Below are 14,924 nucleotides of genomic sequence, written 5' to 3' on the forward strand. Positions count from 1 at the left end.
AATCAGGCTTCGTAGGGAAACGATGCAACCTCAGCAGGCAGGTGCACCGACAGGAGGAACAGCCACAGAGAGCGCAGTGGGTGCTGGGGTCTCCCCAGAGGTGGGGCGCCAGCGGCTCCAGCGGATGCCCTCGGGGAGCCTATCGGCCTGCGGCTCCGGTAATTCGAGAGGTGCTGCATGGCTCTTGCCTCAGCATGCTGTGTTCCGTGTGCTGCTGCTGACCTGTCCTGGTGCCATTTACCACATAATGGTTGCTAAGTGTGTGAATTGCAAATGCGAAAACTTGGCAATTCCTGATTGAAGTCTTGCCTTTAAAAAATAGCTACTGATAACGTTTATTTAAAGCTCGTTCAAGTTCATAGGGTCACAAAAGTTTCAAGTGATCATTGATATGTAGAAAACAAAGAAAAATGTGTCTGTAGCAAACTAACATCTTAAAAGGGGAAAGAACCCCAGGCATCATTTTAGAGCAAATGAAGGGAACAAACAAATGAATGAAGGGAAATCTGACAAAGAAAGTGACTTGCCTAAGAAAATCCAGCCCACTGATCTGACCTTTGACTGACCTTTCATCATAGCTAGTGATTGTTACATTACCACATTATAATTTTGTCCATGTATACAACAAACACAAGACACATTTTCACACACTGGAAATCTACAACATGCACAAAAGAAGGTAGCATGTCTTCTACTATAAAAGTTTGATCCTCCTTCTCACAGGGCAAGACAAAGCAAATGGTGGAAGGAAGGAATTTGGGAAGGGAGAGAGAGGAAGAAAGGATCAGGGAGAGAGGAATAGGACTGAGGCCAAGATGCTGAGTACCAGGACACAGGACTTGTCAGTGGAGAATCAGAGCTTAGGTGAGAACTAAGGGTAGGGAATAGAAGAAGGAGATGGAGAAGGAGTAGGAAAGGAAGAGGTAAAAGAAGGAGGAAGAGGGATGGGAAAGGGAGGAAGATGAGGGAGGAAGGCAGAAGAACAAATTTATAGTTTTATTTCTTGCCTCTTTATTGACATTTGAAAAGAACTGGTTTTGATATCAGACTGCCTGAGGTCAAATCCCAGCTGCAACACTTCTGGTCCACCGTAAAACTGTTTCTTATATCTTTTTGTAATTCAGCTTCTTCATCCATAGTAGGAACTACATCATAGAGTTTGTGTGTTGGCTCAGATCCTCCAAGGAGCAAATGCCAAGAGATTTACTGGAGGAGACTCCAGTGAAGGGGAATGGGGATGGAGCATCATGTGCAGGGAGACTTGTGCTGAAATGTTGGGTCTGTCCCTGTGGGAGGAGAGAGGGAAAAAACTATGGATAGAAAAGACTCACTGAATGAATTCTGCCCAAATCTCAAATTCTTGGCCAGGCCAGTTGGGAGTGCCCAAGCAAAACTTACCCATTGGAGGAGTCTTGGATGGAGCAGGAAGATTCGAGTAGTTCAGTGAACCAGTAATTGACTAGCAGAAGTGTGACTTAGAATGATTCACTAGATTCAAGAGAATGGAAGCTGGGGCTTGTCAATTAGTGACACTCCCACCGCATGCTCTCTTGCAGGGAGGTCTTCCCAGGCACCGCTATGGCTGTCTCCAGGTTGTCGTGAGAGGAGTGTATAAAACACACATCTGAAGAGTTTTTAGTAATGATAGGTAGTGTTAGTGTTATTATTATTATTGTTATTAAGTGGAGAAATCTTTAAAAGAGATTATATTTTTCAGAAATAAATGCATACATTTAGAGTAAAAGAAAGGGACCATAACTGATCACTATGTCTCCAAAATGGGCTTTCCCACATGGCTTAAGTGTTAAAGAATCCTCCTGCCAATGCGGGAGACTCAGGAGATGTGGCTTCAATCCCTGGTTCAGGAAGATTCCCTGGTGGAGGAACTCGCAATCGACTCCAATATTCTTGCCTGAAAAGTTCCATGGACAGAGGAGCCTAGTGGGCTGCAGTCCATGGGGTTGCAAAGAGTCATATATGACTGAGCATGAGCATGCAAAAATGTCTCCAAAACATAAATTCAGCAGAATTATTAACCCTTATTCACACCCTCTTCCTACATATCCTACAGCCCTGATGTATGGAGTGGTGGTTTGTTCTGAGACCACTTTTCCTCTGATACAGTATATGTGACAGCTAAGAGCACAGACTCTGAAGCCAGCCTGGCTGATTTGGAATCCTGACTCCACAACTGGCTAGCTGCTGAACAAACTATGTGACCCTTCTGTGCCTCAGTTTCACCACTCTAAAAAGTTGATGATAATAACTATCTTTCGGGATTGTCTTAAGAATTTAAATGAGTTCATATTTGTAAAGGGCTTTAGAAATGTTGCTTGGCAAGAACAATATGTAAGTGCTAGTTTTTATTATTATCCCAAATGAAAATAAATTATATGAGCTCATCAAACTTCCCACTGAGACTAGGCAGGCACTTGCTTCTCTATATGTTTTACCTCATTAATCTCAATTACTAAGAATGTTCTTTAAAATTTGTTTACTGCAGCGTTTTCCCTGGACTGTGAAATAAATTTTTGAACAATTTATTAAAATTTTATTACTGAAATTTGGTGATATTTGTTTTGGTATAACTGTAGCTCAGTTGGTAAAGAATCTGCCTGCAATGCAGGAGAACCTGGTTCAATTCCTGGGTTGGGAAGATCCACTGGAGAAGGGATAGGCCACCCACTCCAGTATTCTTGGGCTTCCCTGGTGGCTCAGCTGTTAAAGAATCTACCTGCAATGCAGGAGACCTGGGTTCAATCCCTGGGTTGGGAAGACCCCCTGGAGAAGGGAACAGCTACCCACTCCAGTATCCTGGCCTGGAGAATTCCATGGGCTGTATAGTCCATGGGGTCACAAAGAATCGGACACAACTGAGCCACTTTGACTTTCAGGTTTTAAAACCACACTAGGTAAATATTAGAAAAGTATGATAGAGACATTACTTCTCATATATTTATTTACATAATAAACTTTGGAATTTTTAAAATAAGTAGTAATTTGAAAGTTATTTTATTGGTCTATCCATTAAGGATATTTGTATAGATAGATATGCTAAGTAAAGCAAACTTAGTAGGTAAAGATAAAGTACTATCCCTACAACGCACATTCTAAGTCAAGAAAATTTAGGAAATAAAAACAAATGCAAAATATTACTTTTTAAAAAAAGTGTTACTATGTAATGCTCTAGTCTTTTTTTCTATGTATATAAGTTTCTATTTGTTTGTGTCTGAGTGGTATGTGTGCCTTTGTGGGTATGTAATTAGAATCATAATGTGTATGTAATTTTGTATTCTGCTTTTTGAAATTTTACTTAATGCTATATTCTACTCATATTCATATCATTAAAATTGCTTCAAAACAGGATTTTAATGATTTTATATATTTTATAACATGAATGCCTCATAATTTACTTTATTCAGCTTTTTCTCTAACATTGAACATTTAAGTACCTCTATGGTTGCTCATTATTATGATAAATAATACTGTAATAAGCATGCATGCATTTTCTCAATTTCTGATGATTTCTCTAGGCCTGGTATTTAGAATTGTACACTGAATTGCTTTTTATGAATAAAAATATTACATGTTTTCTTTTTTCCTATAATTAATTTCAAAATCAAGTAAGGTCATTTGTTACAAGTGTCACACAATTTCTTTAATTATACAGTGAATCTGAATTAGAACTAAAAATAATGTCAAGAACTAAAATAAAATAAAGAGCTATTTATTTTATTTATTTCATAAAAACAAATGAACTAAAAACAAAAGGAAGAACAAATGTAAAGATTAAAATGATTATCAACCATAATCAACCCATTTTAGATTTAAAAAACTATTTAGAAAACTATTTAGAAAACTATTCTTAGCAACAATCATTTTAAGAGACTAATTTTCAGTATGATTTTGTTTTATAGGACTTATTTTTAATATTGTTAACAATAATGACAAAAATACATAATGAGGCTTAATCATTACTCTTTAGGTGGCTCACATTAAATAGCAAGATTTATTTTTACCAAGAAGTAATTATTAAGTCTAATTTTCCAAAATAAGAATTAGTTTAACAAAGAAGTAATTACTGAGACTAATTTTCCAGATTAAAATATCATAATAATGTGACAAACTTCTGCTTGAAAGACAGCCCTGACATACTTTAAGTAGGATATGTGCTTTTCACTTTTCTGCTAGGAATGATTTTTAATCCATCAGCATTTTCTAATGTAGTCATTCTAGGTCTGTTAACACGCATTTCCAGAAAGTCAGCCAAAGCTAGTGATGCTGGGCCATGGAAGGTCATTTGTTACAAATAGATAAGAGATATGCATATGAATAACTCATCAGAGATGGAAGTTTCCCTTCATCTACCTAATTTGGTGCTCTGATATGTGTTCTCACAAATCAACTTTGATTGTTAGGATGAAACCCAAGAAACTAGATGTTAGTTACACCAATTATTTTGTCAGTATAGGCATAACCAAAGAGTTACATTTATCATGTGAGCCCCGTAATGATGATTAGAAGTATTCATGGATATATGACAAAAATTAGACCCAATATAAGAGAAAAAAGATTTATTTTAACTTTAGGCTGCTGCCCAATAATATTGAAAGCATTTTTACCAGTAAAAGGACTTTAAAATGTCTGAAAATAATCAATTCTGATTATTAGAAATGAAACCAAAATTTTCTTTAAATAGAATTGCCATCCTCACTTATTTCCACATTGCCATTAGAATCTTGAGACATATAGGGAAAGGCTGGTGAAAATATCACAGACTGAATCATAACACCCTAATTCCACCAATAATCTCAATGAAATTTCAGAGTAATTGCAGTTTTCTCTTGGACATTGTAGAAAAAGTCCACTAGATTAAATGATAGTCCAATTGTCATAACATCACTGAAGAACCATTATAACCCACAGGCTCCTCTGTTCCCACCTGATCTTGCAGTGCATCTAGTGCCATTGTGAATTAATTGATTTAAATCTAATTTTTCTCATTCTGCTTCTATGCCAGCCTGAAACCTTTGGCCTCCAATCGGCAAGGGGGTGTATCCCCTGCAACTGCAATTCCTTTGGGTCCAAATCATTTGACTGTGAAGAGAGTGGTCAATGTTGGTGCCAGCCAGGAGTAACAGGAAAGAAATGTGATCGCTGTGCCCACGGCTATTTCAACTTCCAAGAAGGCGGATGCACAGGTCTGTAAATGAGACTAAGCTCAGTGCATTTATTACCTGGTTTGGTATTTAGGCTTCTATAGCAGTTTGTTCTACAAGGTTGCCAGAGATTAAATGAAATACACCAGGACAACAGGCAAACATATAATACAAAAAAATGCTTAACCTAATGCTTGACATATGTTTTTAATAAGTTAAAGGAAATACATTGTAATCTGAAACACTGCCCTGTAAATAGCTGTGCCTGCAATAAAAACCCATCAGCAGATCCCAGTTCTGCTGTCTCCCTCCGTCTGTGACCTCTGTCCAGCCAGTCACTCAAAGGGTACTGCAGCTTGAAAGAGATGTTCAGTTTTTCTGGTGCCAATGTTACCTTGGTTTAAACTTTACTCCCAAGCTAATATAGTTCAACTTTCCCTTTTCCTGTTGCAAAATTGGTACAACAATCAGGGAAGTTAATATCTTTTTCTGGTACGGTAAAAAAAAAAAAAATGTTTTCATCCACTTTCAGGTGTCTTGAAAACTGTGATGTTCTGAGAGCAAAATAGATTGGCTGTAGATGTTTGTTAGTTCCAGAGAAAATGTAAGCCGGGGTTGCTAACGCTGGCTCCCTCAAGCAGGGTTCTTATGTGTCTACCACAGCCTTCCTACAGATCCTGAATTAAGAAAATAGGAATTAACAGTACAGATGAAAGTAAAGTTTGAGCATTTGCCTTGATTTTATACTACTAAGTTGGAATCGACCTCTATTCCAATAATCACTTGGTAGAGTATTACTCTCATTTACTAAACTCAGTAGTACAACATTGATGATACTCGTACGCTTTCAGAACATGATAAATACATGACAAGATTTTAAGACATGATTATTGACTACTAAAGAAAATTATGTTAGGGGTGGGAAGAATAATATTAAAAGCCAATACCCTAAAGATATTCTCAACTACTTCTGATGAACAGTTTTTATCATAAATTAAGCCATTATAAATTATTCTGAATATTATTATTATAGATCTTCTAAGAATCTATGTATAATCTCTAAGACAATATCTGTAGTTACTAAAAAGTATATAAGGCTGCATTTTAAAATGTACTCTATTCTTTATAAAAACAACTCTCACTAGCATTTTTACTTAATATTAATTGAAGAAAAAGTGCTACAAATTCAAATATATCCACTACCAGAAATTATAAATATCAAAAACATTATTTTAAAATGATGAAATGATGATAACATTTTAGAAATGCAAACCTAGTAGCATTCTAAGCCAAAGAAGCAGAACAGAAAAAAAAATTTTTTAAGCATAAAACAGCAGGGTAGCATTATGGTTGAAAACATGACTCTCACCAAAGAGCCTGGATTTGTTTAGTGGCTCTCCCACTTTAGAGATGTGGGTTCAATCGCTGGGTCAGGAAGATCCCCTGGAGGAGGGCGTGGCAACCCACTCGAGTATTCTTGCCAGGAGAATCCCATGGACAGAAGAGTCTGGTGGGCTATGGTCAGTCCATAGCATCTCAAAGAGTCAGACATGACTGAAGCAACTTATCACTGCACACCACCAACAATTATTATATGACCTTGACTGAGTGACCTCACCTCACTGTACCCTGCAAATTTCATCTATTAAATTAGGGAAATAATAGTATCTGCCTCACTTGGGTTTTGTAAGAATTAGGTGACTTAATGGCCATCTACTACTGTGGGCAAGAGTCCTTTAGAAGAAGTGGAGTAGCCGTCATAGTCAACAAAAGAGTTTGAAATGCAATACTTGGATGCAATCTCAAAAAAGACAAAATAATCTCTGTTCATTTCCAAGGCAAACCATTCAATATCACAGTAATCCAAGTCTATGCCCCAACCAGTAGTGCTGAAGAAGCTGAAGCTGAACAGTTCTATGAATACCTGCAAGACCTTCTACCACTAACACCCAAAAAAGATGTCCTTTTCATTATAGGGGAGTGGAATGAAAAAGTATGAAGTCAAGAGATACCTGGAGTAACAGGCAAATTTGTCCTTGGAATACAAAATGAAGCAGGCAAAGGCTAACGGAGTTTTGCCAAGAGAACTCATTGCTCATAACAAACACCCTTTTCCAACAACACAAGAGAAGACTCTACACATGGACATCGCTTGATGGTCAATACTGAAATCGGATAGATTATATACTTTGCAGCCTAAGATGGAGAAGCTCTATACAGTCAGCAAAAACAAGACTGAGAACTGACTGTGGCTCAGATCATGAACTCCTTATTGCCAAATTCAGACTTAAATTGAAGAAAGTAGGGAAAAACCACTAGACCATTCATGTATGACTAAAATCAAATCCCTTACAATTATACAGTGGAAGTGAGAAATAGATTCAAGGAATTAGATGTGAGAGTGGCTGAAGAACTATGGATTGAGGTTCATGACATTGTACATGAGGCAGGGATCAAGACCATCTCCAAGAAAAAGAAATGAAAAAAGGTAAAATGGTTGTCTGAGGATGCCTTACAAATAGCTGAGAAAAGAAGAGAAGCTAAAGGCAAAGGAGAAAAGAAAGATATACCCATTTGAATGCAGGGTTCCAAACAATAGCAAGGAGAGATAAGAAAGCCTTCCTCAGAGATCAATGCAAAGAAATAGAGGAAAACAATAGAATGGGAAAGACTAGAGATCTCTTCAAGAAAATTAGAGATACCAAGGGAATATTTCATGCAAAGATGGGCACAATAAAGGATAGAAATGGTATGGACCTAACAGAAACAGAAGATATTAAGAAGAGGTGGCAAGAGTATACAAAAAACAATACAAAAAAGATCTTCATGACCGAGATAACCACGATGATGTGATCACTCACCTAGAGCCAGACATCCTGGAATGTGAAGTCAAGTGGGCCTTAGGAAGCATCACTATGAACAAAGCTAGTGGAGGTGATGGAATTCCAGTTGAGCTATTTTAAATCCTAAAAGATGATCCTATGAAAGTGCTGCACTCAATATGTCAGCAAATTTGGAAAACTCAGCAGTGGCCACAGGACTGGAAAAGGTCAGTTTTCATTCCAACTTCAAAGAAAGGCAATACCAAGGAATGCTCAAACTACTCCACAACTGGACTCATCCCACACACTAGCAAAGTAATGCCTAAAATTATCCAAGTCAGTCTTCAACAGTGCTTGAACCATAAACATCCAGATGTTCAAACTGGATTTAGAAAAGGCAGAGGAACCAGAGATCAAACTGCCAACATCCTCTGGGTCATCGAAAAAGCAAGAGAGTTCCAGAAAAGCATCTACCTCTGCTTTATGACTACGTCAAAGCCTTTGACTGTGTGGATCACAACAAACTATGGAAAATTCTTAAAGAGATGGGAATGCCAGACCACCTGACCTGCTTCCTAAGAAATCTATATGCAGGTCAGGAAGCAACAGTTAGAACTGGACATGGAACAACAGACTGATTCCAAATTAGGCAAGGAGTATGTCAAGGCTGTATATTGTCACCCTGCTTATTTAACTTTTACACAGTATAACTTTTATACTTTTGTACATCATGTGAAATGCTGGGCTGGATGAAGTACAAGCTGGAATCAAGCTTGCCAGGAGAAATATCAATAACCTCAGATAGGCAGATGACACCACCCTATGGCAGAAAGCGAAGAAGAACTAAAGAGCCTCTTGATGAAAGTGAAAGATGAGAGTGAAAAAGTTGGCTGAAAACTCAGCATTTAGAAAACTAAGATCATAGCATCTGGTCCCATCACTTCATGGCAAATAGATGGGGAGAGAATGGAAACAGACAGACTTAAATTTTGGGTTCCAAAATCATGGCAGATGGTGACTGCAGCCATGAATTTTAAGACGCTTGTTCTTTGGAAGAAAAGCTGTGTCCAACCTAGAGAGCATATTAAAAATCAGAGACATTACATTGCCAAAAAGGTCTGTCTAGTTAAAGCTATGAATTTTTCAGTAGTCACGTATGGATATGAGAGTTGGACTATAAAGAAAGCTGAGCACCAAGAATTGATGCTTTTGAACTGTGGTGTTGGAGGAAACTCTTGAGAGTCTCTTGGACTGTACGGAGACCCAACCAGTCCATCCTAAAGGAAATCAGTCCTGAGTATTCATTGAAGGACTGATGCTGAAGCTGAAACTGCAATACTTTTGCCAACTGATGGGAAGAACTTACTCATTTGAAAAGACCCTGATGCTGGGGAAGATTAAAGGCGGGAGGAGAAGGGGACGACAGAGGATGAGATGGTTGGATGGCATCACCGACTCAATGGACATGAGTCTGAGTAAGCTCTGCGAGTTGGTGATGGACAAAAAAGCTTGGTGTGCTTCAGTCTATGGGGTCACAGAGTCAGATGTGACTGAGAAACTGAACTGAATGGCCATAAAGTATCATTTTAAATATAGAGGTGTATACATGTCCATCTCAAACTCCCTAACTGAATGGTTAATTTCTATTTGCAAGTAATGATTCAAACTGTCCCAAGACATTGTTTAGCCCATAAATTTAAGCATATTGTGAAGCATTTTTTTCTTAGTAAGTGGTACACGTAAAGTAAGTCCTTTGGCCTAAAATCAGCACAACAATAATAATAATAATAATAAACAATGGCTAACATTTATGTCAAGTGTTGTGCTAAACATTTTCCACAGCTGGGGTAGGATCCTGTGAGCAATGATAAGTGTGACCCCTTGAAAAGTGAACTTAAATATCCTAAATGTATTTTTAAAGGATTTAATCATCATGTAACTAACTAAAAGATTTCTTATAACATTAGTCTTCTATTTGAATCTGAGTATTTGATGGCATTTTTCTTTCTTTCACTTCTTTGATTTGAAATGGTGCAGTAAAAAGTACTCAGCAACTGAGTCAACTGTAGCTAAAAGTGGCCTTGGATGCCTTCCTTGTCTTGGATGGCTTTGAAGATCTGTCAAATCTTTTTGTTTATCTTCAGATCTTATGTTTGCATTCTTTGAGAACGTGTAATGGACACGGATGTTTTCACTCTTCACAGGAAGGAAATATTAATCTATAGATCATGAAAATTAGTTATGAACTTGGTGGTGGTTTAGTCACTAAGTTGTATCTGACTCTTGCGACTCCATGGACTCCTCTGTCCATGGAATTCTCCAGGCCAAAATGCTGGAGTGTGTTGCCACTTCCTTCTCCAGGGGATCTTCCTGACACAGGGATTGAACCCTGATCTCCTGCAGGCAGATTCTTTACCAACTGAGCTATGAGGGAAGCCCGTAGTTATGTTTAGTTATGAACTTAAATCTAAAAACAATTAACCTTATAGTATTTAGATATAAGGGAATACAGTTAACAGGAAATCTGATACATCAGTTCCTTTTATCCTTAATCAAAAAGCTAAAAATGTTTGACATTTTTAAGCTATTAGTGAAACTCAGTATATATTTACTGAACAACCACTCTGGTGTATACTATGCTTGTGTGCATGTGTGCTCAGTCGCTTCAATCGTGTCTGACTCCTTGCAACCCTGTAGACTATAGCCCAGGCTCTTCTGTCCATGGGATTCTCCAGGCCAAAATACTGGAGTGGGTTGCCATGCCCTCCTCCTGGGGAATTATACGGTACTATGATATGAAAAATGAATGAAGTGAGTTGTCATTTTCAAGGATCTTTAACTATAGTATGGAAAATAAACATCATAAATCACAGAGAAACCCACAAACAAAAAACTCAACACTTTATATCATTTTTTTTTCTTTTTTAATCCTTTCACCTGTGAAGCTTGTGACTGTTCCCATCTGGGTAATAACTGTGACCCAAAGACTGGTCGATGCATTTGCCCACCCAATACCATTGGAGAGAAATGTTCTAAATGTGCACCTCGTACCTGGGGCCACAGCATCACCACTGGTTGTAAGGTGAGTGAATTGCTTTATTTCATTTCATAATGTCATTTAAGGATTTCTATTTTGGTAGAACTCTGTAGTTGGGCATTTCAAGAGTCAGTATTACAAAACGATACAGATCTATTGCTATAGCATGATTGCAGAATCGATCATTATCTTACATTTTACTTATAGGAAAGATGAGTAAAGCAAGTACACATTTATATAGCTTAATCCATGATACTTTCAAAAAAGGAAGACAAAGAACCAAAAATTATAAAATAAAACTAGAAACATCTCTAACTTCATACCTACACACAATGAAATGTTAATATATCTCCAAAGTACAAGGAAATTAAGAATGAATTTTTAAAAAATCCACAAGAATTCCCCCAAAATTTTACCTAGATATCAGTTTTCAGGAGCTAGTTGAGAGGATTCTGAAGTCATTTAAACAACCTTTAGCTTACAAAATTCCCCATTTTTTCCATGAGTGAACCATAGTAAGTGATATGGCCAGACTCACATTTAGAGAAATTTATACAGCTTCAGGGCAGAAGGTTGCTTATAAGGCTGTTGCAAAAATGTTGGTGAGAGTTGATAGAAGCTTGTGTGTGTGTGCTAAGTCATTCATGTCCCACTCTTTGGGACCCCATAAACTGTAGCCTGCGAGGCCTCTCTGTCCATGGGATTCTCCAGGCAAGAACATTAGAGTGGGTTGCCATGCCCTCCTTCAGGAGATCTTCCCAACCCAGGGATCAAACCTGTGTATCCTGTGGCTCCTGCCCTACAGGCAGATACTTTACCACTGAGCTACCAGGGAAGCCCCACAGCAGCTTGGCCTCAATTATCCACTAGTGTTTAGAAGGAAGGTTAAGTTACAACTCTTATGACTGAATAAGATATGGCTGAATTCATTTATTTAAGGAATAAGAAAGCGAAGGCTAAGGGATGACTGCCAGGTTTTGCTTTGCAACAGATGATGGATGAATGCAGACCAAGTAAGGTTTTTTCAATAATTTTATTTATTTACGTTATTTTAGCTATTTTCGGCTGTGCTGGGTCTTCATTGCTGTGGGCGGGCTTTCTCCAGTTGCAGCAAGGGAGGGCTGCTCACTCATTGCGGAATGCAGATTTCTCATTGCAGTGGCTTCTCTTGTGGAACATGGGCTCTAAGGTGCACAGGCTTCAGCAGTTGCTGTACCTGAGCTCAGTAGTTGCCACTCAAGGGCTGTAGAATGCAGGCTCAGTAGTTTTGGTGCATAGGCTTAGTCACTCCATGGCATGTCGGGATCTTCTGGACCAGGGAATCTAACCTGCGCCCCATGCATTGCAAAGCGGACTCTTAACCACTGGACTACCAGGGAAGACCCTAGGCCAAGTTTTTTTTTAAATATTTATATGTTTTCTATCATTACATTTACTGATCATTGAGTAAATACTATGTTGACTGAAGTTGATTGAAATTTTTTAATTACTTTGAACCACTGTTACAAATCTAAATTTCTGAATAGCTAGACACTTCATCATTATGAACAATTATAAACAATTTATAGAGCCCTCACAATTATTTATGAGGATGTATTCTACTATTTAAAATCTGTTTTGACTATAATCTAAATGAACAGTGATTTTTGAGATTTATAGCTTTCCTTGTGTCATGGATAATTTCTCTGTGCTGAGGTGTGAGCACACACATCATTTGAGCCTTTATTGAAGTAGAATATAAAGCCTGCCATCTTTCACTAGCAGGGGAACAGTGCATAAATCCTCTATTGCTAAACAAACATTACAGCTAATTATGATTTAAGTTTCATGTTGGCTGCAGTGTCATCTAAACATATGGTTAATAGTCTCATTTATTCTCTACTATAACTTCCTGAATAAACTTCCCAATTTGAAAATGTCCCAATTTTTTGACTGGTTTTTAAGAATTAATGCTTTCATTTTATGTAATAAATTGAGAAATAGACATTTCATAATTTTTTTAAGTCTCAAGAAAGTTATTTTAGTTAATAAAATCTAATACATTTATTTTAGTTAAATATATCATAAGACAATTTTAAAATTTATTACGTGATTATAGTTTCCATAACATACCATAGATTTATATTTCTGATTATGGCCAATTTTGTTTAAATAAGTAAGGAAAAATTACTTAAGTGGATAAGTCAGTCATCCTTATTTTGAATTCTCATTCTACATCTGATGTTCTATAAGAACAAGTTACTTGGCGTGATGAAGTGCTTTGTTCTATGCTTTTGAAACTATGGCAATGTTTGTAGTGTAATAAATAATCACTTTTAGTCCTTTGAGTTTAACATAACTTTTAGCAGCATCCCATACTGCAGGCCTTTTTACTGGAGAACAGTGAAGACAGAAAAATACTGAATCATAAAGATACCAAAAATAAGGCCAGGTGATATTTTAACATCAGAATCTGAGAAGATATTTTACCAAACATTTGGACAGGAAAGAGATAATAGATGGGACTCTAGTGATTGTACATCACAACCTGGAAAGAGGTGTCCCATAACTCAGTTCTTGGCAGGAGCAGAAGCAGGAATTGCTTTAGTAGTGGTGAATGTAAGAATTGAGCTGAGCAATGAAAGTGTGAGAAATGCCAAGTGAGATCCAGCCAGACTTGGATCTGGAAATCTGGCAAGTCACTATGTGTATGAGTCTTCCATAGAGCTATAGTTCTGAGGAGGAAGATTAATAGGAAAGCACCGAAAAGAGTCAGGTCATAGACTAAGTACAAACCCTGATGGTGGTAAACTCAGACACAGAGAGAGGTGATACCCTCTAGGGAGACAGAAACCACACCAGGGAAACTTAAACAGGGAAAGAAAGAAAGAAAGTGAAGTCGTTCAGTTGTGTCTGACTCTTTGCGACCCCATGGACCATAGCTTACCAGGCTCCTCTGTCCATGGGATTTTCCAGGCAAGAGTACTGGAGTGGGTTGCCATTTCCTTCTCCAGGGGATCTTCCCAACCCAGGGATCGAACCCAGGTCTCCTGCATTGCAGGCAGACGCTTTACCATCTGAACCACCAGGGAATAAACAGGGAAAGTAGAATATAAAGAATTGTTAACTGATAAAAGTTAGTTACAAAAAGGATAAAAAACGGATATGAAAGATCCTGAAGTGGTAGGTCCAAAAGAGTAGCTACTACTTCCAGGCTGAGGGGAAAATGAAAGTGTTAGGCACTCAGTTGTATCCTACCCTTTGTGACCCCTTGGACCCGCCAGGATCCTCTGTCCCTGGGATTCTCCAGGCAAGAATACTGGAGTGAGTAGCCATTCCCTTCAGGGGAATCTTCCTGACCGAGTCTCCTGCACTGCAAGCAGGTTGTTTACCTGAGCTATCAGGGAAGCCCCAAGGGTAAAGGGGTGGACTGTAAAGGAAGCAAGGTCTTCCCCCGTTCTCCACTCCCAACAATACTTGGGTTCAGACATCTTTGAAGAGACTGTGGCAACCACAGGGCTACACAGCCTGCTGGTGGTACAACAGCAACAACAACAACGATAATAAATAACTTGCCAGAGTTTATGGGCAAGTGCTGGCCTATAGACACTGCCCATCATTACTGGAGGATGCAGACTTGCTGGAGCTACTGAGAAGCAGCCTGTCATGGTCAGTGCTTGAGTGCAGACCTAAACAGCAGGGGAGAGAGTGGCCTGATGGCACAGCTTGGGATTCTTTATGGGCCTCCGGGCTCCCATGCTAAATAAGTAAATGATAGTGATGATGATAGTAATGAAGAACCACAACCCAGAAGAGAAATGTCTTTCCATGACCATGGCCTTATTTGGGTCTCTCCTGGACCCTCTAAAGACTAAGTTTAACATTCTGTTACTGGCCAGGGGGAAATGTCCGTAGAGGTCTAACTGT

At 38.3% G+C, this 14,924-nt stretch overlaps 1 protein-coding gene across 1 annotated transcript in view; it reads left to right on the top strand.

The window, feature by feature from the left end:
* Nucleotides 1–14,924, top strand: part of LAMA2 (laminin subunit alpha 2) — a 707,066-nt gene that overhangs the window by 461,100 nt on the left and 231,042 nt on the right. The window contains exons 21-22 of the mRNA XM_070376649.1: nt 5,021–5,201; nt 10,927–11,063. Coding sequence (XP_070232750.1) covers nt 5,021–5,201; nt 10,927–11,063 — 318 coding nt within the window. The remainder of the gene's footprint in view (nt 1–5,020; nt 5,202–10,926; nt 11,064–14,924) is intronic.

This window comes from Bos mutus, chromosome 9 (genome assembly GCF_027580195.1).
Source record: "Bos mutus isolate GX-2022 chromosome 9, NWIPB_WYAK_1.1, whole genome shotgun sequence".
Taxonomy (NCBI): domain Eukaryota; kingdom Metazoa; phylum Chordata; class Mammalia; order Artiodactyla; family Bovidae; genus Bos; species Bos mutus.